We start from the raw sequence: 25,782 nt of genomic DNA on the forward strand, positions 1-25,782 counted from the left end.
CCATTTCCCTCCATCATCTGTCCCTCAGCTCCCACATCCATTATAGGTCAGGACAGCTCGCGTTTGCATGTAGACTGAGGGAGAGCGGGAGAGAGAGGTAGGAGAGTGAAACAGGGGGAGGCGGAGGGAGCATATGACACAAAGGGGGGAGAGAGAGAGAGAGAGAGAGAGAGAGAGAGAGAGAGAGATCGGAGCGTAAGAGAGAGAGAGGGAGAGATAGGGAGAGGGAGAGGGAGGCTGCAGATATTGATGGCATTAACAATGGAGCATTAGGATCCAGTGAGGGGATAGTCAGCCAGACAACGGCTGAGGGGAAAGATATTTGAGGAGGGGGGCTCCTCCTCAGTGAGCACAGGGGGAGGTGGAGGAGGAGGAGGAGGTGGAGGAGGAGGAGGATGGGCCTCGAACACAGACTTGCAATGGCACTGCAAAAATTGGATTAAAGCAGTATGGTAACGTTTCTAATTTAATTTCTCGCTGTGCTGCTTGTGTCTCATCCTCATGTGTTCGCATCCACTCTCGTTGCCATCCATTGGCCGTCTCTCATGTCACAGTGCGTCTCCTGCCGAGTGAGGAAGGCACAGGCATCACCCCCTGTCCGCTTGTTTTTTGTTTTTTTTTCCTTAATGCCATTGAAATCTGTCATCTCCATCCTCATCACAGCCCCGCTTCTCTCCCGACCTTTCGATTCATCGCCGGACCGTCACCCCCGTGTGCTCTTTGAAAAACAGACTCCGTTAGGTTTGAGCATCTGCTCTGTGTTGTTGTTTCGTTGTCTGTTTTTCACCCATATGTGCATCGCCTCCTCCATCGCTTCGCTGCTGCATAAGCATCTCACTTTCTCTGATGATCAGGAAATGATTAACCATCAGGGACTGCAGGCATCTGTTCTTGCTCTCCATTACAATTTGATTGTAACCTTAAAAATGTAGTGCAGTTATTATATATGTATACATAGCCACAAATAATAATGATAATAATAATAATAATAACAAGGAGCTTGTGCTCAGTTCACACTGTCACGCAAATCAAATGCATATAAATCCTCGCACCGTCCCGTCTGCTGAAACTAGAGCAGCGCTATGAGATGTTTGGTGTCATGTGTCGCCTGAGCTCATGTTTGCAGGGTCTGATTACACTGTTTTGACGTCAGGCAGAGGGTCATTAACTGTCCCCCCATCTGCCAAGCTACACAGGGGCAGGGGATCCCCTCATTTATCTGTGAGGTGTCAGCACAGGACTCATTGTTGACAACTTGGTGCTGAAGAGGAAGACAGAATGATCCAGAACACATAGAGAGGTTTACAGGCATGGAGACAATGTAGAGCATCTTTAATTAGACTAACATTTCGTTATTATTTATGATCATTATTATAATGATGTTGTGCCTCTTGGTTTTAAATGTACCATGCTGTGTGCTTTTACGCTCTTATTCCACATACGTACAGAGTGCACGTTTAAAGGAAGGTGTCTTAAAGTCACTTGTCTGTAAGTGAAGCTGAGTTTCTGAGGCTGTGCAGGGCAGGAAGCCGTGTAATTATGTATCATCTAATTAATGCATGATGGCCTTTCTGTGTACTCTCTGATGCCTCCACCAAATCAATTAGTGGCATTACCACCAGGGGAGGAAAGTAACTAACTGGATGTTTATTTATATTGACGAGGCTGCAATACCTTTATAATTTCCAGGAAGCTTCTTACAACAAACGCTGTAATTTGGTGATGATTATAGAGAGAAAAAGCCTGCTCTAGTTAAACCCAAGTAAATATTTATTCATTATTCACTAATTATTGGAAATCTTTAAATGGCGTATATGTTGAATTGAATGATTAAGTGTTGATAAATGTCACATTGTTGCATGTTCAGCTGACCTCCAGTGTCTAACTAACAGACTCTCACAATGAAGCAGCGTCATTAAAAGTGTACCAGCTGAACACTTTGTCAACAGTAATTTCCTGTAGTTATTTACAGGACACCTCTAGAAAATTATCTCCGATAAACTAAAGCATTACCAATATTTGACATGTTGCCTTTACATTCTTGGAAAACCAAAAACAACCAAGGAGCGCACAGTTTGTCTGTTATGGCACCATCAGATGGACTCCATTCAAGTTGGAGTTTTCCATAAGAAAGGACAAATAAATCAGGATGCAGCACTGGGCCTTTTCACAGATTACTCAGATTAACCTTTGTTTTTTTACTTGAATAGATCTCAATGCATTTAATGCTTCTGCATTATGATGTTAGTAGTACCTCGTCGGTAATACTTGTAGTACTCTCTCCACCCCTCACCTCCCCCTGCCCTCTCCTCCCCTCAGCTGGACAAGAGCGAGGTGGCAACTCTAGGCCTACCCTCCACCACCAGCCATGGAGGCTCTGACAGCAACATCAGTGCGGAAGGAGCAGCGGCAGCGTCTGGGGTCATGGCCGGGGGTGCTGAGTGTTCGGGGGCCAGTGAGCCGCAGAGGACGCGTGCTGCTCTGGAGCACCTGCAGCAGAAGATTCTGAAGGTCACCGAGCAGATTCGCGTGGAGCAGGAGGCCCGAGACGACAACGTTGCAGAGTACCTGAAGTTGGCCCACAACGCAGACAAACAGCAAGCCTCCCGGATCAAGCAGGTGTTTGAGAAGAAGAACCAGAAGTCAGCACAGACCATCGCACACTTGCACAAGAAACTAGAGCACTATCACAAGAAGCTGAAGGAGATAGAACAGGTAAGTGAGCAAGTGTGTGTGTGCCGAAAATGGACATGTGATGTTGTTGAATAATTATCTCATGACTGACAAGTGTTGAACTGTCTTTGTGAGGACAGTTGTGTCCAACTTATGATAAACCAATGCATCATCCTGTGTCTCACCTAATTCTCTACAGGGCCTGCTTTCCTCATCTATCTTCCTGCAGTTCTCTCCCTTAAACCTAATCACCTCTGTCCTACCTTTAAGATCCTCCACTTCTCTGCTTCCTCATTTCTCTTCCCTCTCTACAGAATGGACCAGCCCGGCAGCCTAAGGATGTCCTGCGGGACATGCAGCAGGGATTAAAGGACGTTGGAGCCAACGTTCGTGCTGGGATAAGTGGTTTTGGAGGTGGAGTAGTTGAAGGGGTCAAAGGTGGAGTATCTGCCCTCACTCACACAGCTGTGGTCTCCAAGCCGAGAGAGTTTGCCAGTCTTATCAGGAACAAGTTTGGCAGCGCGGATAACATTGCTCACTTAAAGGACACACTCGAAGACGGAGTCGGGGGTCACTCCGAGGACGCCCCCACACCTCGTGCCCTGAGTGGAAGTGCCACTCTGGTCTCCAGCCCAAAGTACGGCAGTGACGACGAGTGCTCCAGCGCCACATCCGGCTCCGGAGCAGGTAGCAATTCTGGTGGCGCAGGAGGAGGAGGAGGGTTGCTAGGACCAACAATGGGGAGTCCCAGACTGGACGGGCACCACCACCACCACCATCACATGCACAGCTCTTGGGACTCTCTACTTGAGGGTCTGCAGGAGATCAAAGCCAGCCAGGCACACATGGAGGACGCCATCGAGGACATGAAGGGCCAGCTGCAGAGTGACTATTCCTACATGACACAGTGCCTGCAAGAAGAGAGATACAGGTGCACATCCAGATAAAATAAACAGTGGCACTCTTATGAACTCTGGTGTATTCAGTACAGGCTTCACAGTTTGGTTCACTTGAAGGATGAGGCTGGCAATATTTTGTATTTTTGTTACTGTCAACAAATCCAAAGAAAATACCAAAATCATCATCACGAAAGGATTATCTCCAAAACCATTTTCATACATATACTCTCAATACTTACATCCCCACCATGTCTGTGGCCTTTAGCCCCAAGCCCATTTGTTCCTAGTGCAGATATAAATCTTTAAAACAGTCATTCCATTTTTGAAAAAGGCTAAATCATTTCCTCTCACAGCTGCTCACTTTAGTTTTTCCAAACTTAATCCAAACAGGAGGAAATAGTGAAATAGCTGGGAACTATTTTCAGATGCGGTTTAATACAAATTTGGAGGGCTTGTGAGTTTTTACAGCAAGAGGACAGTGAATGTGTGGTCAACTCAAAATGAACTACAGTGCCCATGTTCATTGTAAAGACAGTCAGTCAGCGCAACAGAGTGTCTCACTGATGTGGTTTTAATAGTTTTTGGACAACAATGGAGGACCAGGGCACAGAGGGATAAGCTGTGGATACACATTGACTCTGGAGTCAACGTAAGAGTCCAAACTTTTTCATGATCTTTTGCACTATTTTGATGATTTGTGTCTGTGTTTTGTACCGTGTATTCAGGTATGAGCGACTTGAAGAACAGCTGAATGACTTAACAGAGCTGCACCAGAATGAGATGACGAATCTTAAACAGGAACTCGCCAGCATGGAGGAAAAAGTCGCCTACCAGTCCTATGAGCGAGCGAGGGACATTCAGGTAAAAATCAGTGAAACTCCTGACAATTTGGCTTCAAGCATTTCTCTGTAATATTACATATTCATGATTTAACAAGAAACAAAGTTCTTTCGTTGTTATTAATTAAGAGTAAATCCCTGGTTTGATCAGATTTGATTGACAGCAACCAAACAAGCCACCCACCAACAATCACTAGAGTCTGATTCAAATGGGGCTAAATCCTGATTGGTCCACTGTAGTGCATGACATCACACTGTACCTTCAGGAAGAAGTGCAGAGAGAAAAAAAACATTTCTCACAAAATAGTTAAAACTGTTCTAACTTTGGCAGAAAACAGTGTGTTCATGTCAGACCCTGGCAGTTAAAAGCTGATTGAGAAAATGTGTTTTCGGGGCTTTTAAAAAATGCCACTGTGGTTCCTCTGTGTGGGTCTTTTACACACAGGAGGCTGTGGAGTCATGCCTGACCCGCATCACCAAGCTGGAGCTGCAGCAGCAGCAGCAGCAGGTGGTCCAGTTGGAGGGAGTGGAGAACGCCAATGCTCGAGCTCTGCTGGGCAAACTCATCAACGTCATCCTGGCGCTCATGGCCGTGCTGCTCGTCTTCGTGTCCACGTTGGCCAACTTCATCACCCCGCTGATGAAGACCCGAGCCCGAGTGGCCACCACCGTCCTGCTGACCCTGCTGCTGTTCGTCCTGTGGAAGCAGTGGGACTTTGTGGAGCCGTGGCTGCTGCCCAGCTGAGCTCCCTGCATGAGACTCCAGAGCGAAGAAGCTGGTTCCAGCCCAGTCACCACAACTTAAGGATGCAGGGACTGAAATAGAACGAGAGCCACTGCACTTATTCCCTCTGAGTGAAAAACTGGAGCATCTGAGGACAAAACATGGCACTTTCAGTTGAGGAGTGGGCAAGATCCGGCCAACATGAGAGGTGTTTACAGTGAGAAAGAACAGAAACTCTCTGCCTGCCAAGCAACAAAAGGCATCATCTCATCTCGCCCAAATCTGTTGGTGTTGATGGCCAGTCATGGATTGCTTCGCTGTCACCAAAAAACTGAGTTTCTTGGAAGAAATCTTTGGATCATCTTTTTCTAATTATTTATGATACATGAATTACAAAGACTAGAGCAACTGATAATGCTGATCATGTTCGCTGTAACCTTCATGTTGAAGCTATAGGAAAAGGTTTTTTTCATGAATGTTATGTGCTCATGCATGTCCTCATATGTGCACTAAGATGCATCTAGCTGGCATGAGTTAACATTTCATTAATGACTCAATGAATCTTCTATAACTGCCATTTTGTCGTCAGAAATACAGTGCAGATATGTTGTATCTCAACATTCCTGGTTTGTTTCACATGCTGTTCTGGTGTTGAAGCTGTGCTTTTAGACGCGTTTCTTTCTCTTCTGTCTTTTTGTTGAAGTCGAATGAACTTTAAAAAAACATCAAAAACAAAAAAAACGCTGATATCTGCGACAAACTCACCATAATTATTCAACTATGTGAACTCTGTTCTGTCCATAAATGCTCTTTCATGACCACTATTGTAGAACTGCTACTATCCACAGTGTCAAATTACCTGGCATGTCAAATTGTATCAAAGTTTATATCCAGTTTGCAAAAAACAATTATTGCTGTTTTACTAAACAATGTAAGAAATAAATGATTTCATATATTAGGCTGACCTTGAATATCAACCTTTTTCTGAGACTGAACTTTTTGACTGAAATGTCCTCAGACTGGATACAAGAGCAAAATCTTCACATAAGAAACAGAAATAATGACACTATTTTGTAAAATGCACCTTATTCTGAAGAGTTCATAAACTGTAACTATTGGTTTTATTATTAACAGCAAAGTATCTTCTAGAGGCACAGAAATCCATTAATAAGAGCAATGTTTGGGTTGCCAGTTTGTGAAAAAATCCCCTTGGCTGATCGGACTGTATGGTCGCTCGCTTTTTGAAAAAGGGCTGCAGAAGAACTGGACCAAATCCATTTCATAAACAACACGTTCAGCATTTATTAATGGGTTAACAACATCTGGGATAAACACCAGTCAAAGGAATTTTTCACAACCTGGCAACCCAATTTCTTTTTTCATTAATGTCTTATTGCTGCTCCATACAGAATCAGTAAATGATTTACTTACTACTAATAAAGCCTTTGGTTACAACTTATAAAACCTTGATAAATGTTTTTCTATCTGACACTTTGTACAGAAATAATACTTAAGCTTAAATTCTTATTACATTCACACATATTCTCTTCATACTATGAAATAAATAACTGATAATGAATAAAAGTTGCTAATATTTAAGTAATCACATAATCAGCAGTTCAGGAACTGCTCTTTGAAATAGGAAGTATGTCTCTCAGCTACAGCTGATCATATTTCACTGCAAATTACTCAAATGTACATTTAGAGTGACATGCTGTATTGTCATGCTTCTTATCTCAGTATGAACACAATCATGGCTGACTGAGGACACCGCTACTTCTTTGCTTGTACTATTCAAATTTTCTGACTTTAAAATGAAATTGGAAATGGAACGGGGAAAATGTTAGCATTTAGCTAAAATGCTAAGCTTCTGTGACAGTGGCACAGAGGAGTCATAGAGCCAGTGAATTGATGGTATACAGTAATATTTCAGCAACACCTTAAGTCTCCATCAGCCTCGGGTCATATGAGACCAGGTACAGCTGCAGCGTTAAAACCCATGAATGTATTGAAATGAGCAGTGGTGCATTTTTCTGCTTATGAAGACAGCTTTTCATCTGTAAGAGGAAGATGTGTTATTTCTTCTCAAAAGCTTAATAGTCAACAACAGCAGGCTCATAGCTCACCAGCAGAAGCAATGAATAAAATCTTACAAACAATATATTGTGGTTTATGGTACATTTTCCTGACATTTTGGATGATTTTAATCAAATGCATTCAGGACTTTATGTTTATAATGAAGACCTTTACTGTTTATTAGATGAGGTAAAAAGCCATCGTGGTGCATCAGTGGAAAAAATGGAACAGAGGAACATTTCTTGTTAAGAGGAAAAATAATCTCTGGAGATTTACATTTAATGCCCTCTCATCTGCAGCGTCTTCGTCTGCGCCAGATTACATTTATGCTGCAGATCTTAAAAAAGGCTTTAGAGAAGCTTAATTAATAGGAGGATAGGAATAGGAATCGGCTAATCCTGTGGATTATTTCAGATGTATTTCACTGTATCCGTTGGTGTTATGATGCTAAATTTGTGATTGCCAACACTTTTGCCAACTTACTGATATGCATCCTCCTATAATGCTGTTAATGCAGATGTTGTGGACACTGTGAGGCCACATGAGTGAAGTTACATGCAAAAAGCTCAAAATGAACATGACCCAAAGCACATTTCAAATTTGCTTTGTCTTTTTAATAATTACTGTCAGGCAAAACCCATATGACCATTACATTTATGACAGGTATTCTTACAGTACAAGACAGAACTCAGGGGGGTCAGAGCCAGTGGCATGGCCACACCTGACCACTAAAAAGTAAGACATTCATCGTCATTAGATTGTTCCAACTTTTACATAGAGTTCACAAATTTCTTTTGCATTTGACTCGTATCAAACACAACATTATCTAGCAAATTCTAAAGACCTTGATAGAAACAGCAGAGTAGAAAAAAACATTGTATAACAAGCAGAAGAATTCCTGATTTTATCTTAATTTCCTGTCAAGATGCAAGATGTACAATATATTGCTTTCAGGTGCTCAACTCAAAATGGGTACCCCAAGTCTCCCACAAACACATTCTTCAGTATCGCAGTCTGCCCCTTTTGCTCTCTTTGTCATCTCCAGCAGGTAAATCACAGGTGCAGTGTCCCTGACCTGGGCTCGGACTAGTCTAACCGTTACACCACAGGGGGAGCTGCCATTTAAAGAAGATACAGGAGCTGAAAGATGAACAATCACAAAGATAGGACCAACAGTTTTAGCCCCTCCTCAAAAGTGCAGCTTTCCATCACTCATCGTCAATCCAAGTCTCTGAAACTCCACTTTTAGCTTCTTTCATGGAAGTGAAACATAGAGTGACCACAAAATAAACTAAAACAAAAACGATTCCTGTTCACTGAGAGCGCAGGACACAGTATCCAGTCATAACAGTACACTTGAGGAGAGCACATGATGAAATACAAATAACACGGGGATGAGGAGTAGCAAAAGTTTCCAGAAGTGACATTTCACAATAATTAAAAAAGGTGAAAGGGAGACAACACAGAGTCTGGACTTTAGTCGGTTATGTAACGAGATCCATTTCATTCAAGTGGAACTATACGATGATGTTGAAAGATGTGCCTCTTATAATATAGAATATATATATATAAAACGCACATGAACATTATTGTGATAAAATGCTCCAAAATCCAGAGTCAGTGTTGTCTTTGAATGTAAAATGCTGTCACAGGAGAGCGCCTGGGTGGTTCCAGACTCAACAGACATGAGCCTGATTTTTTTTTTAGAAACATGGACACACATCGGTGTTCAGCAGGACAGAATCAGACCCGCCCCCACAGTCTTCAGGCCATTAACCAATATGCTGGTCCCATAGGCCAAGAAACCTGTGGCCTCATTTATGAAAAGGTTTTTGATTTCCTAGTATTTTTTTTTTTTATTAAAATCAACCGTAATCCAAAGATGTCCATGAGAGAATTTTAATTCGATTCAGTAATTATTTTTCTTGGCAACATTACAGTCGATTATTAACATCTTTCTCTCTGGATTACGCTGCCAAAATGTTCACCTTGACTCACGATTGTGGCCGTCCTACTGCCCTCCTTGCTATCTTTTTTTAGTAAATCATTCAAGTGATTGTTTAATGACATCTGGGAAAACATCAGAGAACATTTTCATAAATGCAGCCTTTAGTTGCCGCGCACAGGTCGACATCACAGCGAGAGGTACCTAAGCAGACCTCTGGGTATAGAAGAGAATATAGGCCTGAGTGTTGCACACTTCCTCCACACTGCAAACCTTCATCTCAGAGTCATTACAGTGGACCCAGAAACCTGAGGAGACAAAAAAAAAAAGGTTAATATGCAGCAGAACGGCAGGACCTCACAGGCTGATCTGAATAAATCCAGTCTCTTCCTCACCTCCTTCTGTATTGTAGCAGTATGCGGTGTAGTGCCCTGAGCCGAAGCCTTTACCGTGATGCATAACTACAGCAGACAGATCGTAGGTATAGCCTCCTCTGTGGACAGAGTGACCTGAGCCTGTGCAGCAGTATGGTTTGATGTTCAGAACTTGGTCAAAGGCCACATGGACGCCGATTTTCTCCCTATGGTTCCGCCCCGACCATCTGCCATACGACAGGAACGAGTCAGCGTCAGGAGGATTCAAAAGCATCATGACAAACACACACATTCCTGTATTTAAGGGCTCTACTTTCAGCTACAAAAAATGACAATAAACAAGACTGGGATTCTCACACTGTCATGAATGCTTAAGTTATGGAATTAAAAGGAAGCACTATAAGAAAACCAGCCTGAAGAGAAACTTGCCTGAAACGTTTGAGGTGCAGCCGTAGAACCTGAGGTAAACGGTAGATCAGAAGCTGCTTACGTGCCTCTGACAGAACTAAGGGTTTGTGGGATGATTTTCGTCTTCTTTCTGTCAAACCATGAAACGGTGAGATGGTAAGTTATTCCACAAATCAATTCAAACGCATGTTACTGATGTGAGGCTTTGTTTCAGTGCAGAGTTGACACACTTTCTTCCAATTTATCTGCTGTTGTAAACACATAAAACAGTTTACGAGGCTTCCACAGAGGCTGCCAGCCTAGTTTTCAAGTCAGTGCCTCCTCCAGGCCTGTCAGCAGTGCACGAACACTCCTCACTCCAGCCACGAGTCACTGTCCTCAGTCCCTGCTCAGTCACTCAGAGGAGTGTTGGCCCACTGCTGGAGGGGCAAAACTCAACCGCTCACAATGCAGCATTGTGATTGAGGCATTTTTTGAAATTACATCTTTAAAATCTATAATTTCAATAAAAACTGCTTTACATTGCATTGCATGAAACATTGTACTAACTGTTGCAGTGGTTGCAGGCATAGATGCTGCCTTCAAGGGCCTCCATCTCCGTAAACTTGGACAGCATCTCGGTGAGGGTGCAGCTGCGCTGGTAAGCTGTGGAGCCTGAACCTTTGCCTATGCTGTGGTATCTCTCTGGAAACTCCAAAGACAAATCCCAGAATGGCTCAACTGTGTTAGACTTGTGCTTACAGGACAGACATGTCACCTAAGAAATACACAGCGAAAAGAGAATAAAAACAGTGAGGCCTCCAGCAGTCAGTAGTTGTCATGTTTGTTGATGACACAGACTCAGGTCCCTTTCACACATGCACTGCAACCCTGACATTATGGAGACATTACTCAGAGGAGCGAGCTGTATGTGTGAATGCAAATGTATTATTTGTCTCTATGGACCTTATTTTTCCATGTTTTTGTGTCTCAGTTACTAACTGAGGCAACAAATTGGGCCGGTACTGAATGAGACAGGGGCTACTATATCATCTCTCCAGGTGTTTGCACGCCATCAATATACAGTACGTCCACTGAATGCATTTGTTTTTGCCACTGACAGGCTCAGATTGTTACAATAAGCGTGTGAGGGATTATGGACAAGATCCCTACAAAGACCTGTTTGTTCCAGTGGGTGAGAAGGTGTGTACAACATGTGTGAAAGGGCAGCTCCAGACGATTTTAAAAAATCAAATCATCATTGTTTGGTAATCGCACCGCCTCAGGTTTATATCAGGGATGCCTCACGCTGTCACTGTTAATGGCAGGTTAAGGGTTAAGGGCCTCTGGATGTAGATAAGAACATCCAGAGTGGTTAGGGAGAACAACTAAGGGTGCACAGGTCTGCAGTTTATATCATCACAATTACAGTCTGTATTGCAATGACTCATTCGCCCCATTCACACCTGGTATCAAAATTGGGATCTGTATCTGGATATGTTACGCAGATAACAAATGATCCAATGTTGCCTTCATGTTTACACCTGGTATTTTAATGCTTTGTCATTATCCCGGCTTGTTGCAGTAACCTGTGACTAGAAAAACTTGTTAACAGTAGATCAACTGCACACACACACACACACACACACACACACTTCTCACTGTGTATCATTCATGTCCCGCCTGCACTGCTTTCATTTTCCACGTAGTTCTGTTGAGTAACGCATCTACTGGACCCTTCATGGCACAGAACAGATGAATAATCAGTAATTACGGTCGTGTCTCTTTCAGCCTTGTCGCTTGCTCGCACTTTGAATTTGAACAACCTACAGCTATTTTACTCTACCTAAAAACAAAACTGTTATGCTGTTTATAGATGCCACCACTTAGTATGGATTTCTTCTCCACCTACCTAACATCCAAACACAAAGAAAACCAGACTGCCTCCAGATGTGGTCAGGGATACAGACTGCATTTAAATACCGGGTGTAAATTGGGTGATTATGTCAGTGTTTGTATGTGTAACATTACATAATTTGGGGCATGTTAATCACACTATATCATATCTGCATGTGTCTGATGTGTTGACAGTCTCACCTGGCTGAGTAGCTGCCCATGAAAGATGGTGTTGAGAACCTTTAGCACTTGCTTGGATAGCTTCCTCTTGGTGATGGGGATAACTATCCTGCGTTTGGACCCCTCTGTGTCCAGCTCCTGCTGCACCTTGTCCAGCAGCTCACACAAGAACTCCTGGGCGTCCTGCTGGTCGTACCCACGGAAAGCCGGGATAAGGTTCCACACCGAGTGCAGCATGGCGAAGGGAGACACTAAAGACCACCTGCCTGACCACATGACCCTGAAAAGTGTATGCAACTCATGGCACAGAGACATCTGCTGGCGAGTGGAGCAGCGGGGCTCCTTGGGCTGGACCAACTCTGCAGCCTGCGGGGAAGGCAGGGCACTTTCTTTTTTGCCCATGGGCAAATTCCAACTGCCTGCCTTCCCCATACGTCCAAGAGGGCAACCTGACAGTGCTGTGTTACTACTGCTGACTACACCTGCTGTCACCCCCTTCATCCCCTGGGAGTGATTGGTCTTGGCCAGCAGCTCCTCAGTCTCACACAGGTCCAAAGTGAGAAAACACTCCCTGAATTTCTGCAGGTGACTCAGCACTTGCAATATTGAGTTCATGTAGCATGTGTTCCCCAAATTGCGCAGACCAGTGACACCTGGAGCAAGTCTCCGGCGGGTTACTGCGTGTGTGGAGTAGTATCTCCTCAGTTTGGCAGCTCTGCCATTCTGAGGAGCCTTTCGGGACAGGGTGAGGAGGGAAGGCTTCTTGGGAGGAGGAGGTAGGCGTTCTGGAGGGTCGCGAAATTTGCGAGGAATGAGTGTGATGGTTGAACGTGGCGCCTGAGTAAGAAGCCGAGCACTCTTTCTGGGAGGGACATTGCCAAGCTCTTCCATGAGTCTCCTTTTCACATCTTTTTTTTGTCTTCGAGCTTCCTCTAGTTTCTCTTTACGCTGATTCTGCAGCTCCTGATGTTTGCTGATCCACATCTGAAGCATCTTTCCTAGAAGCGCTTTCCTCCTGTGACGCAGGGCCAGCTGCATGGCGGGCTGAGGTCCACCTTCCCCAACCCAGGGGGTGCACTCCCCTCCAGCCGAGGAGCGTAGCGAGCGTCTACCTGGACTGCGAACAGTGGAGAGCGCCCCTCTGAGGAGTTTGAGGTCTCCCTCGGCATTATCATTGAGTACATAGTCTCCACAGGCAAAACAGAACACATCCAGCTCACGCACCTCCATAGCCAGTGGGTGGTGTGACTCCTGAAAGTGTTTGAGTGAGTGCTCCTCCATGAAACGTCCACATGCCACATGGGAGCACTTGAGGCAGGCCCACACTGAATCGGTGGTGCTGCAGTCGACACAGTGCCATTTTTGTGGATTGAGGATGGAATGGTCGTGGCCCAGACGAAGGCGTCCCACGTGCTTACAGCGATCCATCTCTCCTGATACACATGTGGCCTCAGTGATAGGACACACGTCCTGTAAACAAGCTGCAACTCATTCTGAGGTAAGATTTATGGGGAAAAGACAAAATAAGATTAAGAACTGACCATACAATGCACTGAAAGGACTGATGCAGACATTTTATTATGGTGTACACTATACACACACTGTATTTCAGAGAAAGTGACAGAAAATTAAAGGGTATACTTACTGTAAAAGCTGTTTGCTTGATCAGGGTTGGGACAGCACATCACAACATCTGCAGAGAACTCAACAGCACTGTTCTGCCTGATCACCCATGTCCACCATCACCACCGGCACCAACGGGAACATTCTGAGAAATCAAATTAATAATGCAAAGCTGCATCACGACTCGTGTTAATTACAGAGGAGCTGTCTCCTTTTACCAACAGATTTTTAATTTAACAATGAGACCACGGATCAAAACTAGGAAAATCAATAACAATTAACAAACAGTACAAATAAGACATTTGATGAGAAGACCGCAAAACTACGTATTTCTCCATTCCGTACCATGCATTTACGAAGCTCTCGGAAACACACACTTTGATTGGATATTAGATCATTTACAGTATTTAAAACAAGCAATGGTTTAAGTTTATGTCTATGAAAATTAGTGTTTTCTTATATGAACCTTCTGGCAGAAAAATTCTGTTTCACTAATTTGAACAATTTATTAAAAACAACACCAAACCCTGAAAACTGAATGTGACAGCGAAACTTTTGGGCAAATTAGGGTGTTTACAGTTTGATTAGGATTTTGCTTTTGACTCAGGATATACAGCATGTGTAAAAAACACTTTTTTCCCTTATGTCTGTAATTGTTTTTAGAGGCTTTTCCTTGACTTCACAGAGAGCTTGGGCTGAGTGGTACACAATTAATATTAAGGGCCTGTAACAGCCATCGAGACAGTCTGTAATACTGGGCCATAGCTTGATTTGATGTGAGGTAAAATAAATAGCACAGATCATTGGCAACAATTGAAGATCTAACAAAGCAGAGTATAGTTATAATGGGGAAAATGCAGTATATTTGTTAAGATGCATATATGGGCTGGTCTGGCAGTGAAAATATGCCCCTTAATGAAACACAATTTCTGGTGCTCATTGCCATCAAGACAATATTTAAAGCTCTTAAATGGGCAAACTTACAGGCAGAAATGCTGGCATGAAGGAGAAAGGCTGTCTGTCCATTTAAATAATGTGATTAATCCATGTAATTGTTTACCTCACCAGAACCAGCGCTGTGCGGCACAGCTCCTCTCTTGCTCTCTGTTTCCCTCTTTGTGTAAGCCATCCACTACTTTTAAAACTACATCTTTCAACGCAAAGACACCATTAACTTGCAAGTCGGTGCAACTGGTTCCTAGTTAGTTGCATACCCAAATCGTGCTGTTGTGTTGCTCTAATGACGCCATGTTCTTGGAAGTGTCTATTAATGCATGTGAGGTTAATATTCACAAATGTTACAATATCCCAACTGTACCTGTCCGCGTTTTAAAGCCTGCTGTCTGGATCAGACTGGCTGGCTCTCAACGCCATGCTAAGCTACCCCACCATCACCATGTTCAGCCAGAACAAAGAGCAGTCAGAGAGCCACTCTCCAGGAACATCCACCAACTTTGTTGGTCTGAGGCAGCCCTGCCAGCAATAAGTTAGCTAACGCCGCTAACCGCTAGCTACAGCAGCTCCGCACAGGATTAGCGCTGCCTAGCCTTTTGCCGTTTTACCTAATAATGTACTTTGTTGTTACAGGTGATTCGTTTGGCACCAAGTAGCTAACATTTATGTTATTAGCTTGCTACAGTAGCTAGCGTTAGCTAACAGCTACACGGCTAACGCGTTTGCTGAGGACAATCGAAGTTAACCTAACGGTTGTTGTTGGTCGCTAACGTTCACTAACTATTAACAGTGTTCGGCTTAGCTCGCTAGCGAACTGCGCCGTTAATCGTTAAAAACTCCCCGCTGACTTTCATCACAGAAAGCCGGTTAATGGAGTGTAGATGAACGCCAGGCTTCATCTGTGTTCGTTACTACATTTGTAACATCTGATAATGGAAAAGCTGGGTAACGTTACCATCGCCAACATCCATCCATCCGGTACACTCAGAGCTGGTTGTTGTCCTCACAGATTGAACAACCCAACTCTAGATCCGAGCCCAGACCCCGCTGCTCTCATTGGACTGGAACTGAGCGGCAGCCGGGCTCTCATTGGCGGAATGGCGGAACAACAGGCAGCAGGATGGACCGTCCGTCCGTCCACCCACCGAGGCCACATGGAACAATAACCGAGACTAGACTGGAAGCCGGGCAAAGAGGACGACTTCCCACGAGCACCTGACCCCCGTGTCCCCGAAAGCCCCGTGTTCGCCCTGCGTCAGCTGGTTTGTGGTAATCTGATAAAATGCATTTGCGGAGTGTGGCGTTCAAACACTGTTCGCTGATTGTGGAGCTGAAGCTGTCATGAGGAAGGGACTTGTTTCAATCTAGACTGAGGGGCTCCAGCATTGAACTGGTTTTGGTTCAAGTTAGTAAAGGATGAAATTGGTGCTAACTAATGATCCAGCACATGACTGTTTTTATAATTTGAAAAAGAAAAAAAGACCTTTCCCCACACATTTTTGACAATTTGTACACACAGTACTGTGAAAAAGTATTTGCCCCCTTCCTGATTTCTTACCATTTTGCATATTTGTCACACTTAAATGTTTCAGATCATCACACAAATTTTAATATTAGACAAACATAACCTGAGTAAATACAAAATGAAGTTTTTAAATAATGATTTTATTTATTAAGGGAAAAAGGCTATCCAAACCTGCATGACCCTATGTGAAAATGAGAAAACTGGAAACAGTGGTGAACCTTCCCAGGTGCGATCGACCTACCAAAATTACTCCAAGAGCAACGACTCATCCAGGAGGTCACAAAAGAACCCAGAACAACATCTAAAGAACTGCAGGTCTCACTTGCCTCTGTTAAGGTCAGTGTTCATGATCCAACAATGAGAAAGAGACTGGACAAAAATGGCATCCATGGGAGAGTTCCAAGGAGAAAACCACTACTGACCAATAAGAACACAAAGGCTCGTCTCACATTTGCCAAGAAATATCTTGATGATCCCCAAGACTTTTGGAAAAATACTCTGTGGACTGACAAGACAAAAGTTGAACTTTTTGGAAGGTGTGCGTCCCGTTACATCTGGCGTAAAAAGAACATCATACCAACAGTCAAACATGGTGGTGGCAGTGTGATGGTCTGAGGCTGCTTTGCTGCTTCAGGACCTGGATGACTTATTGTGATTGATGGAACCATGAATTCTGCTGTCTACCAGAAAATCTTGGAGAACATTCAGCCAACAGTTCGTGACCTCAAGCTCAAGCGCACTTGGGTTATGCAACAGGACAATGACCCAAAACACACCAGCAAGTCCATCTCTGAATGGCTTTAAAAAAAAAAAACAAAATTAAGGTTTTGGAGTGGCCGAGTCAAAGTCTGGACTTAAATCCAATTGAAATACTGTGGTGTGACCTTAAACGGGCAGTTCACGCCTGAAAACCATCCAATGTGGCAGAGTGAAAACAATTCTGTGAAGAAGAGTGGGCCAAAATTTCCCCACAGTGATGCGAAAGACTCATTGCCAGTTATTGCAAATGCTTGATTGCAGTTATTGCTGCTGCGGGTGGCACAACCAGTTATTAGGTTCAGGGGACAATTACTTTTTCACATAGGGTCATGCAGGTTTGGATAGCCTTTTTCCCTTAATAAATAAAATCATTATTTAAAAACTGCATTGTGTATTTACTCGGGTTTTGTTTGTCTAATATTAAAATTTGTGTGATGATCTGACACATAAGTGTGACAAATATGCAAAAAAATAAATCTAGAAGGGGGAAAATACTTTTTCACAGCACTTTAAATCTTCAGGTCCATCAGTCAGTCATTTGCAGAAGCACCATGGGAGTGCTGTATGTCTCTGCCAGCTTTTTTTTCATTAGTTATTCACACTTTATTCCCTGCAAATCCTCTCAGGCTCTGTCAAAAAGACCTTTCTCACAGTGGCCATTTTGACCTGTCAAGCACCAGAAGTAGCAATAACATAATGTAATGCATGTATATTACATTGGTAATCATGACAACTGAATTAAAATGATCTCCATGATGCATCCCACAGGTGTTTTGACTTGTTTTGCCTGATTAAACTTACTCATTCTTTTTCACTGAATACATTTTGACATGTCACAGTGGAAAGCACGTGTAAATAATAAAATGAATGATGGCTGAATTGCATTTAGCTGTTGTTATGGTTTACTGGGCCATTGTTTTTTTTAATAGTTTTCCTCCTCTGACAAGTCAAAACCTCATTTACATTACCTGTATTTCAGTGCTACAAGTCAAAATCTCTCCTATCATGAAAAAAATATCCTGAATGTAAACCATCATTGAACTGAGATCCTTAAGTCTCTGCACAGATCTACAAACATCCTTGTGTGTGCTTCAGTAAGGTTTTTCTTGTTCATAACTTTATTAACTCATTACACATAAGCCTCCACCCATTCCAGGAAATCTAATAAGATAAACCAATAGAAAAACTATCCATTATGTGTTCACAATGTAGATCTAGACATCTCTAGAGAAGATTATGCCCCACCAAGAGGACGTTTGTATGATTATAAAGGATCATCACAGTATAAACAGCCAGAAACACAGAGACCATGGCTACTGTTCTCCTTTAGGTCTCTTTAATACAAGATGTTGTCATCAAATAGAAAGATGTCATACAATACTGAGGCTCCAGAAATGCAAATAAAAACTCCAGGCTTTCAAAAATGCCAACATACTATGTTGATCCACAGGACCAGAATTAAAGCAACATCAAAACAAATATAAAAAATAGATCTCTCCATTGCCAGTGACAACTCAACGCACGTTACTTCCTGGGATTTGAAGTTTACGCAGTTTGTTGAATAACTCCAGGTACTGAGTCATGGTGTCAACGGAGTCGGCTGGTGCGAAGAGTCCTTCGGGCTTGGCAGCAAACACAGATGGCAGTTCGGGGACACTGGAGCCGAGAAAGGACTGCATAAACTCCTTCATGAGATTCCAGCAATCCCCTGGAACCACGCAGGGACAGTACTCCACCTGAGGAAACACAGCGAGCATTAACGCTATCACAGTGGGAAAACGTAATGTTTCTGCTCTTGTTAATATTCACTTAAGGACATACCTCTACTGAAATCCCTCTGGCACTGGAGCTCATTGTCACAGTACCGACTTTGATCAGGAAGTCACAGTAGCGGTATCTGGAGCCACGACACTCCACTTTGTGCCCCTTGGCATTCTGGAAGTGGCTTTTCAGTTTCACCATGAGAACGTCAAAGTTAGCGTCGGCTATCAGGCAGGGTCCGCCTTCAAACAAAGCCAGGCAGCTCAGGGGAGTTTCAGAGTTGTGCATCACATATAAGAGCTTGGAGGGCTGGCCTGTAAAAGACGGGCAAGACTGACTGTCAGAGGTGCCAAGTAAAGACGTTTATTCACTCAATTTGCTTTATGATTCTGAGATTTTGGAGCAGAAATGTTGACTAAGACTCAGGATATCTTGGCTTGGACTATTACCATTCTTTTTAAACACTAAATCACAGGAATATCCTGTATCCCTCCTCACTACAATGAGACAGAGTAATGCTCCTGTAATGCATGTAAGATTTACAGTCCCCTACTGTTTTTACACTAACTATCAGAAAGACAGGAAGTATCCAGATCCTTTACTTAAGTGAAAGTCCTAATACCACACTGTGAAAATACTCTGTTACAAGCAAAAGTCCTGCATTGAAAATCTTACTTAAGTATAATGAGGACAATGTGCACACAAAAATGTGCAGAAAAATGTCCCCTGTAACACTATTATATATCATATCATTAGATTCTTATTAATAATGCATTAATGTAAAAGCAGGATTTTACCATTGTAGCTGGTTGAGGTGGAGCTGATTTAGACTATTCTTTATAGGGCTGCTGCTAACAATTAGATTCACAATGCTTGTTTTGTCCAACCAATAGTCCAAACCTTAAAAATGACTCAAATCAACTTCAAATAATTCAAAGAAAAAGCAGCAAATCCCGTGAAGCTGGAACCATAAAATATTTTTGTCAATCAGCTGATTAACTACTCGTTTCAGCTCTACTTTTATAAAGTGTTGGCTTGTTTAACTTACAATAAAACATATTTTATCAGCTATTCATGTGTAGTGTGCAAAGCAACTAAGAACTAAAGCTGTCAAATGATTTCCCTCTGAAATGTAGTGGAGTAGAACTAGAAAGTGACATAAAACTTATACTTAAGTACAGTACAGTACTTGAGTAAATGTACTTAGTTACATTCCACCACGACTTAGTTAAAAAACATGCTCAAGGAAGAAGGAGAGATTGAAATGTTACCGCTGGTATTTCCTGTCGCATGGTATGTCTCACAGTCCACACAGAAGCTGCCCTGCTTCACGGCACTCAGCTGCTCCAGCTTTTTGTGCAGGATGTCCACCGTCTGCTGCACACTCTTCCCCTCAGCCACCGGCACCTGGCACACACTGCGGGACAGGCAGAGCACGGCATCGTGTTAGAAAACAGCGGCGTAAACTGGAGGGAAGAGGCGCCGTTTAGCATCTTTGTGGCTTTTACGGGCAACTAACGTTATCAGAGGTGCTCCCTGTGTTGCGGAGCATCGTGTAAGTGAAACTGAGTGATGGTTGAGGCGAGACTCTGAAGAGGAAACTATTTGTAAATTAAGGAGAAAATGTTCCAAACATTATTACATTTTCAAATATGGATAAAATTATGAAGTAATTATCTCACCAAGTGACCCCCATTGATGTTTTGTTCCAACTGTTTTCTCGGCATTCGGTTGAATACTTCCGGGTTAAAAGTGAGTCTTCCGGTACAGTTATGGAGGCGCATTTAACATTTTAAACACCTCAGACACATTCTTGACAATTCGAGATGCTGTATATGCATAAAGCATCGACAATAAAACAATTAAATGTCAACAACAATAACTAACACTTTTCTACATTTGTTTGCTAGCTCAAAGAAGTTTCGATGTTACGTTACGTAGTTACGTCACTTCCTCTGGACATGGACGTCTACACGTGTTGAACAAGCGACTGTTTACAGTCGTAGTTAGCCACAGATTTTTGGCAGCACATGCCAGCAAAGAATATCAACATTTTCCCTACGTCTTCTGTCAAACTGAAGTGATGCCGAAAGTGAAGAGATCTAAAGGCGGAGGAGGAGAGACGAGCGGAGGAGCGCTGGCGCTGGCGGACCAGATCCTTCAGGCGGACACGCTCCGAGCCCGAGGCCGGGTGAAGATCAGAGACAGCTGGGCGGAAGACCAGGACAAGTACGTAGACGAGCGTCTATCGCGGAAAATCTTACAACAGGCCCGAATCCAGCAAGAGGAGCTTCAGACCGAATATGGCCTGGCACCGGAGAAGAAGAAAACACCGGTCACTGTTCTCGGTAATGTGGTCTGTCCCCGTCAATATGAACTGTGTCCATATTACTGAAATTGACAGATATTTGAATAGAGTCTGGTGTGTTTAGCAACACCGGACTCCACTACAGTCCATATTGGCAAATTTTTAGAAATAAGTAAATTTGTAGTTTCAGGTGTTGATCATTACTTATGCAGAACTTACTTCAAATGACACTACAAGGAAACTTGTTCTTTAACACAACAAGAATATTTGATCAAAACTAAAAAAACAAATCCATTTAAGCTGGATAATGTTGAATATGTTCAGTAGAGTAAAGACTGCAAAGTGTGTATCTTACAGTGAAAGTGTGAAGATCCAGCAGACTATTTTAATCTTGTCATCAAATTTTAGGCTCTGGCTCTCAGGATGCAGACTCGGACGAGGAGTGGCCTGCGCTGGGAGCAGCAGGTGCTGGCGACGGCGATGCTGAGTGTGACACTGAAGTCGTCGTTGACCCTGACGATGAGAAGGCCATTGAAATGTTCATGAACAAAAACCCTCCAATGAGGCAAGTGTAACATTAACCTGACTTTATCTCGAAACTAGTTGTAGGCGTTGAATTTAGATGACACACATCACATGCTTAATTTCTACTGTCAGTGACTAAATGTGTTTTCTCTTTGTGTTGTTTGTAGACGAACCCTGGCTGATATTATCATGGAGAAGATTACAGAAAAGCAGACAGAGGTAGGAACAGTGATGTCGGAGGTGTCAGGGTGTCCAATGCCTCAACTGGACCCCAGGATAATAGAAGTGTACAAAGGCGTCAGTAAGGTGAGTTAAGCTACACCAAACCTACAGTGTGTACAGACACGTCTCCATGAAGGGGTGAAGAAAAATAATGAATGCAAGATGCTTGAATAGAGGGAACAAGTAGTCTCTCTATGGTTGTCTGAAAGTTATGTGGATCATATACTATGGCTTCAGATCCCTGTTCAGATCAGCCACAGTTGATGTAGGACCAACGAATTAAACAGCACCCTCCACACCATCATGAAAACACCAAATGAGATTTGGACGAATGGTGTTCATCCAGGTGTTTCAGACCTGTATTTGTGTTGTGGAGACGCAGGGTGGTCAAAATCCTTATTAAGAGGGTTTATCATGGCTTTTAATTTGGTCCCATGTGTAGCTGGCTCCTGTGATGCATGTGTTTTCTCTTCACCCACCTGCCTGGTACAGTGTTTTATTGTCTTACAACGTTTCATCAAATGGAAGTTAATTCTTTTTTGACACTGCAAAAGCAGAGGTACTGAGGTGCCCTTGAGCAAAGCCGTTAACCCCAGCTGCCGTTTCTTATCGGCTCAGACCTCTGCTCGACGCAATGTGTGTCATGTGCGTGAACCAGTATCCCCCCAAGCACTATTCACTGGTGGAGGTGTTTTGGACAAATTAACACACACGCTGCGGGTCTCTGTAAGAGGTGCTCTGGAGAACCTAAACATCTGAAGTAAGTGTTCATGTAGATTCATGTCATTTCTGTTCTCTTGCTTCAGGTTCTGTCCAAATATCGCAGCGGTAAATTGCCGAAGGCTTTTAAAATAATCCCAGCACTTTCAAACTGGGAGCAGGTTCTCTACCTGACTGAGCCTGAGACCTGGACGGCAGCTGCCATGTACCAAGCAACAAGGTGAGCCTCCGCTGGGCTCGGCTTCGCACCGGCAGAGCTATCACATGCACTGCAAATATTTCAACATGGTACAATGAAATGTTTCATTTCCATTCTTTTCTTACAGAATCTTCTCATCCAATCTGAAAGAGCGAATGGCTCAGAGGTTTTACAACTTGGTGCTGCTGCCCCGAGTGCGGGATGACATCACAGAGTACAAGCGACTCAACTTTCACCTCTACAGCGCTCTGAAGAAGGCCTTGTTCAAACCAGGAGCGTGGTTTAAAGGTGAGACTGGAAGTTACATTTTCTTAGAGGATAACTAGCTTTCTTTTTTTAAGGGTGAGAAGATTATTATTATTAGAGCTACGAGTGTCCACTTAATTGATTAGTTGTCCAACACAAAAGTCATTTTTCAAGCCAATCTTTTGTGAAATTGTGCCAGTTTTTTTGTTGTCGCACATGAAAATGAATTGAATATCATCAGGTTTTGGACTGTTGGTTGGATAAGACAAGGTATTATTGCATTGATAATGAGTATAATCATTAGTTGCAGCCCTAATATTAATCTCGTGTCTGTTAAAGAGTAACTTAACACCATGCTGAAAAGCAGTCTTCTGCTCTCAGTGGTTCCAGCAGCTGGATGTTAAATAATATCCCACCTCTGTGATGTAGAGGAGCTCTGAGGGGAAAATCAAAGTCGTGTTAAGGTAAAATAGTTCCTGATCTGCCTTGCAGTCCTGTACACAGTAGCCATCTCGTTAGGCATTACTAGTTATTGTTTGATTAAATGCTGTGTGAAGGCTGGGCTAAGCTCTGGTCACATGTGACCCCTGGAAAATAAAGTGAAGGGAATGAAAGAGAGGATTTGACAGCTTGATGCAAGGAAGAAAATACGAGCTTTCTGGGCCGTGTCACATTTTTAATTTCAGCTCTAAATTTAGAAATTTTATTCTTAGGACACTGACAGAGGATTAGTTGGTGTCCACAGGGTAAATAACACCATTGGCTCTGGACGCACAGTAATTAAAACACTCCCAATTTAATTGGGTCAGATCATCCTTCATATATCTAGAATGAATTTGTCCAGTGATGGTTGAGGGTTTTTTTTTCTCATTTAATCCTGTTGGTCCTGTGTGTTAACAAACTGTCCCAGTTTGATGGGACTACTATCTCCAAACATCCGTGACCCAAATTTTGAAAACCAGCAGTATGAGAAAACACCACTAAGTGTCAGTGTTGCTCACAGATCCACTGTGCTCCATAGACCGTGAGTCAGAGAGCTAACTGACTGCCAGCCGCTGGTGTTTTCCATTAACTCTTCCATTATTGGAGTTCATTTAATTTAATTTAAATATTTAATAAGTTGAACTGATGAAGGGATTCTTTATTTGATGTTTTTCCATGTAATGAACACACTTGAAGGTGTTTTTTTTTATTATCATCATTTATCATGTGAACAAAAACGAAAGTAAACTTAACACAGCACAGAGTTAGACCTTGGGTAATCATTAAGTGTAATACATAGTGGGCAATATAATGTCAGATCTTACACAATTACACTGCCACCATTTTTTTTTTTTTTTTTTTTTGCTGACTGCAACACATCAACCTTTTGTCAGTTAAATCAAAATTAGAATCTCCTACAGATAATTAAACAAATTCTACAGACATTCCCATCATGAACTGTCTGGACTGTGTTCTTTTGAATCAGAGTAAGCAGAACAGCTATTGGTATGTGAATCATAAGTACCTGTAAGGGTTTATATTAAAGGGGCAGTCTGCCTATTTTTAATTTCAAAGTCAGTTTCATATTGTTAATGTCTGACTTGCTGATGGTGTCCTCAATATGACTGAGTGAAGTACAGAAGTTCCTAAATACTAAAAAAAAAAAAAAAAAAAAAAATCATGGATGTTTCACATCAAAGTCTTGCGGTAATTAAACCCAGATTGAAGGGATTTAGTGTTACGCTGTCAATGCACAGTATTGTAAACTCAAATGCAGCCAGCCATACTCACTGCTCCAGCGCGGTCGAGTCTTAATCCTGAGAATCTGTACCATGGACATTATGGAGGATGCTACTGACTTGCATTACTGGAGGTGTGTTTTTAGTGCTTTAGTCAGTGTAATCCCTTTACAAAGGACTAAAAGTCACATTTATCACCACCTCTGCTGCATCAGCCTTTTTCCCCTCTGCCCACCATATGTCAATATAGTGCTCGAATACTGTTTTAATACTTGGTATTTCTGCTGTCAAACAGGTATCCTGATTCCTCTGTGTGAATCTGGGACATGTACTCTCAGGGAAGCCATCATCATTGGAAGCATACTCACAAAGTGTTCAATCCCTGTGCTGCACTCCAGGTGAGGTTTCTGCTCACACATTCAGCCAAATTTCTTTGTAATTTATATTGTTGGCAAGTAAAAGTGTGGTGAAGGTTGTATAACATGGGAGGGTTGTATAACACGCACTGTCTTTCCTGTCTTTCAGTGCTGCAATGCTTAAGTTGGCAGAGATGGAATACAACGGTGCCAACAGCATTTTCCTGCGACTCTTGCTCGACAAGAAATATGCCCTGCCTTTCCGTGTCCTGGATGCCTTGGTGGCCCACTTCCTGTCCTTCCGCAGTGAAAAACGTGTGCTTCCTGTGCTGTGGCATCAGAGTTTACTCACCCTGGCTCAGCGCTATAAGGCTGACCTGGCCTCCGAGCAGAAGACAGCGCTGCTGGAGCTGCTCAAGATTCAAACGCACCCTCAGATCTCTGCAGAGATCCGCAGAGAGCTGCAAAACTCTGAGTCCAGGGATGTTGAGATTGGGCTCCCAGTTACAGTTGAAATGGACTGAGGAGGATTCCGTCTGGTCTGGCACATCCTCCTCCTCCTCTCATCTGACGTAAAGGATTGATGGTTCCTTCAACATGAGGAAAACTTTGGTGGCAGTGTCTTAGGAGCCATACTTCAGCTCCCAGCTTGGATTGATTTGAGGATACACATCAGTAGTGATGAAGCTGTTGTAATTTCACATCATGAATCTGTTCTCCTGCAGCTGCAGTGCGGTGATCGCCCGGCAAAGACTGGTATTCATGTACATTTGATTAAGAGCAACTTTTGTGTTTTGAAGCAACAGTTTGGATTAAAAACTAAGAGTCCTTAAAAGTTGTTCAAGGATCATGTGTTTCTCTGCATTTTAT

The 25,782-nt window shown here is 43.0% G+C and overlaps 4 protein-coding genes across 4 annotated transcripts; 2 read left to right on the forward strand and 2 right to left on the reverse strand.

Annotated features, from left to right (window-relative positions):
* Positions 1-19: 19 nt before the first annotated feature.
* Positions 20-6,599, forward strand: tmcc2 (transmembrane and coiled-coil domain family 2). Its single transcript, XM_076757785.1, has 5 exons — positions 20-452; positions 2,320-2,715; positions 2,988-3,604; positions 4,298-4,433; positions 4,857-6,599. The coding sequence occupies exons 1-5, from the start codon at positions 450-452 to the stop codon at positions 5,154-5,156; spliced, it is 1,452 nt and encodes a 483-aa protein (XP_076613900.1). The 5' UTR covers positions 20-449; the 3' UTR covers positions 5,157-6,599.
* Positions 6,600-7,803: 1,204 nt separating this feature from the next.
* Positions 7,804-15,849, reverse strand: usp49 (ubiquitin specific peptidase 49). The gene is made up of 7 exons (XM_076757770.1): positions 15,526-15,849; positions 13,639-13,761; positions 12,015-13,486; positions 10,488-10,695; positions 9,960-10,068; positions 9,552-9,757; positions 7,804-9,464 (listed from the first exon to the last, which is right to left on the reverse strand). The coding sequence occupies exons 3-7, from the start codon at positions 13,419-13,421 to the stop codon at positions 9,361-9,363; spliced, it is 2,034 nt and encodes a 677-aa protein (XP_076613885.1). The 5' UTR covers positions 13,422-13,486; positions 13,639-13,761; positions 15,526-15,849; the 3' UTR covers positions 7,804-9,360.
* A 2,319-nt stretch (positions 15,850-18,168) lies between these two features.
* med20 (mediator complex subunit 20) lies at positions 18,169-20,542 on the reverse strand. Its single transcript, XM_076757811.1, has 4 exons — positions 20,298-20,542; positions 19,887-20,032; positions 18,676-18,929; positions 18,169-18,590 (listed from the first exon to the last, which is right to left on the reverse strand). Exons 1-4 carry the CDS (start codon positions 20,309-20,311, stop codon positions 18,369-18,371), a joined length of 636 nt encoding a protein of 211 aa, XP_076613926.1. The 5' UTR covers positions 20,312-20,542; the 3' UTR covers positions 18,169-18,368.
* A 22-nt stretch (positions 20,543-20,564) lies between these two features.
* bysl (bystin-like) lies at positions 20,565-25,750 on the forward strand. Its single transcript, XM_076757799.1, has 7 exons — positions 20,565-20,963; positions 21,332-21,488; positions 21,616-21,754; positions 22,477-22,610; positions 22,717-22,877; positions 24,852-24,954; positions 25,082-25,750. The coding sequence occupies exons 1-7, from the start codon at positions 20,699-20,701 to the stop codon at positions 25,434-25,436; spliced, it is 1,314 nt and encodes a 437-aa protein (XP_076613914.1). The 5' UTR covers positions 20,565-20,698; the 3' UTR covers positions 25,437-25,750.
* Positions 25,751-25,782: the final 32 nt, after the last annotated feature.

This window comes from Chaetodon auriga, chromosome 2 (assembly GCF_051107435.1).
Source record: "Chaetodon auriga isolate fChaAug3 chromosome 2, fChaAug3.hap1, whole genome shotgun sequence".
In the NCBI taxonomy this organism is placed as follows: Eukaryota; Metazoa; Chordata; class Actinopteri; order Chaetodontiformes; family Chaetodontidae; genus Chaetodon; species Chaetodon auriga.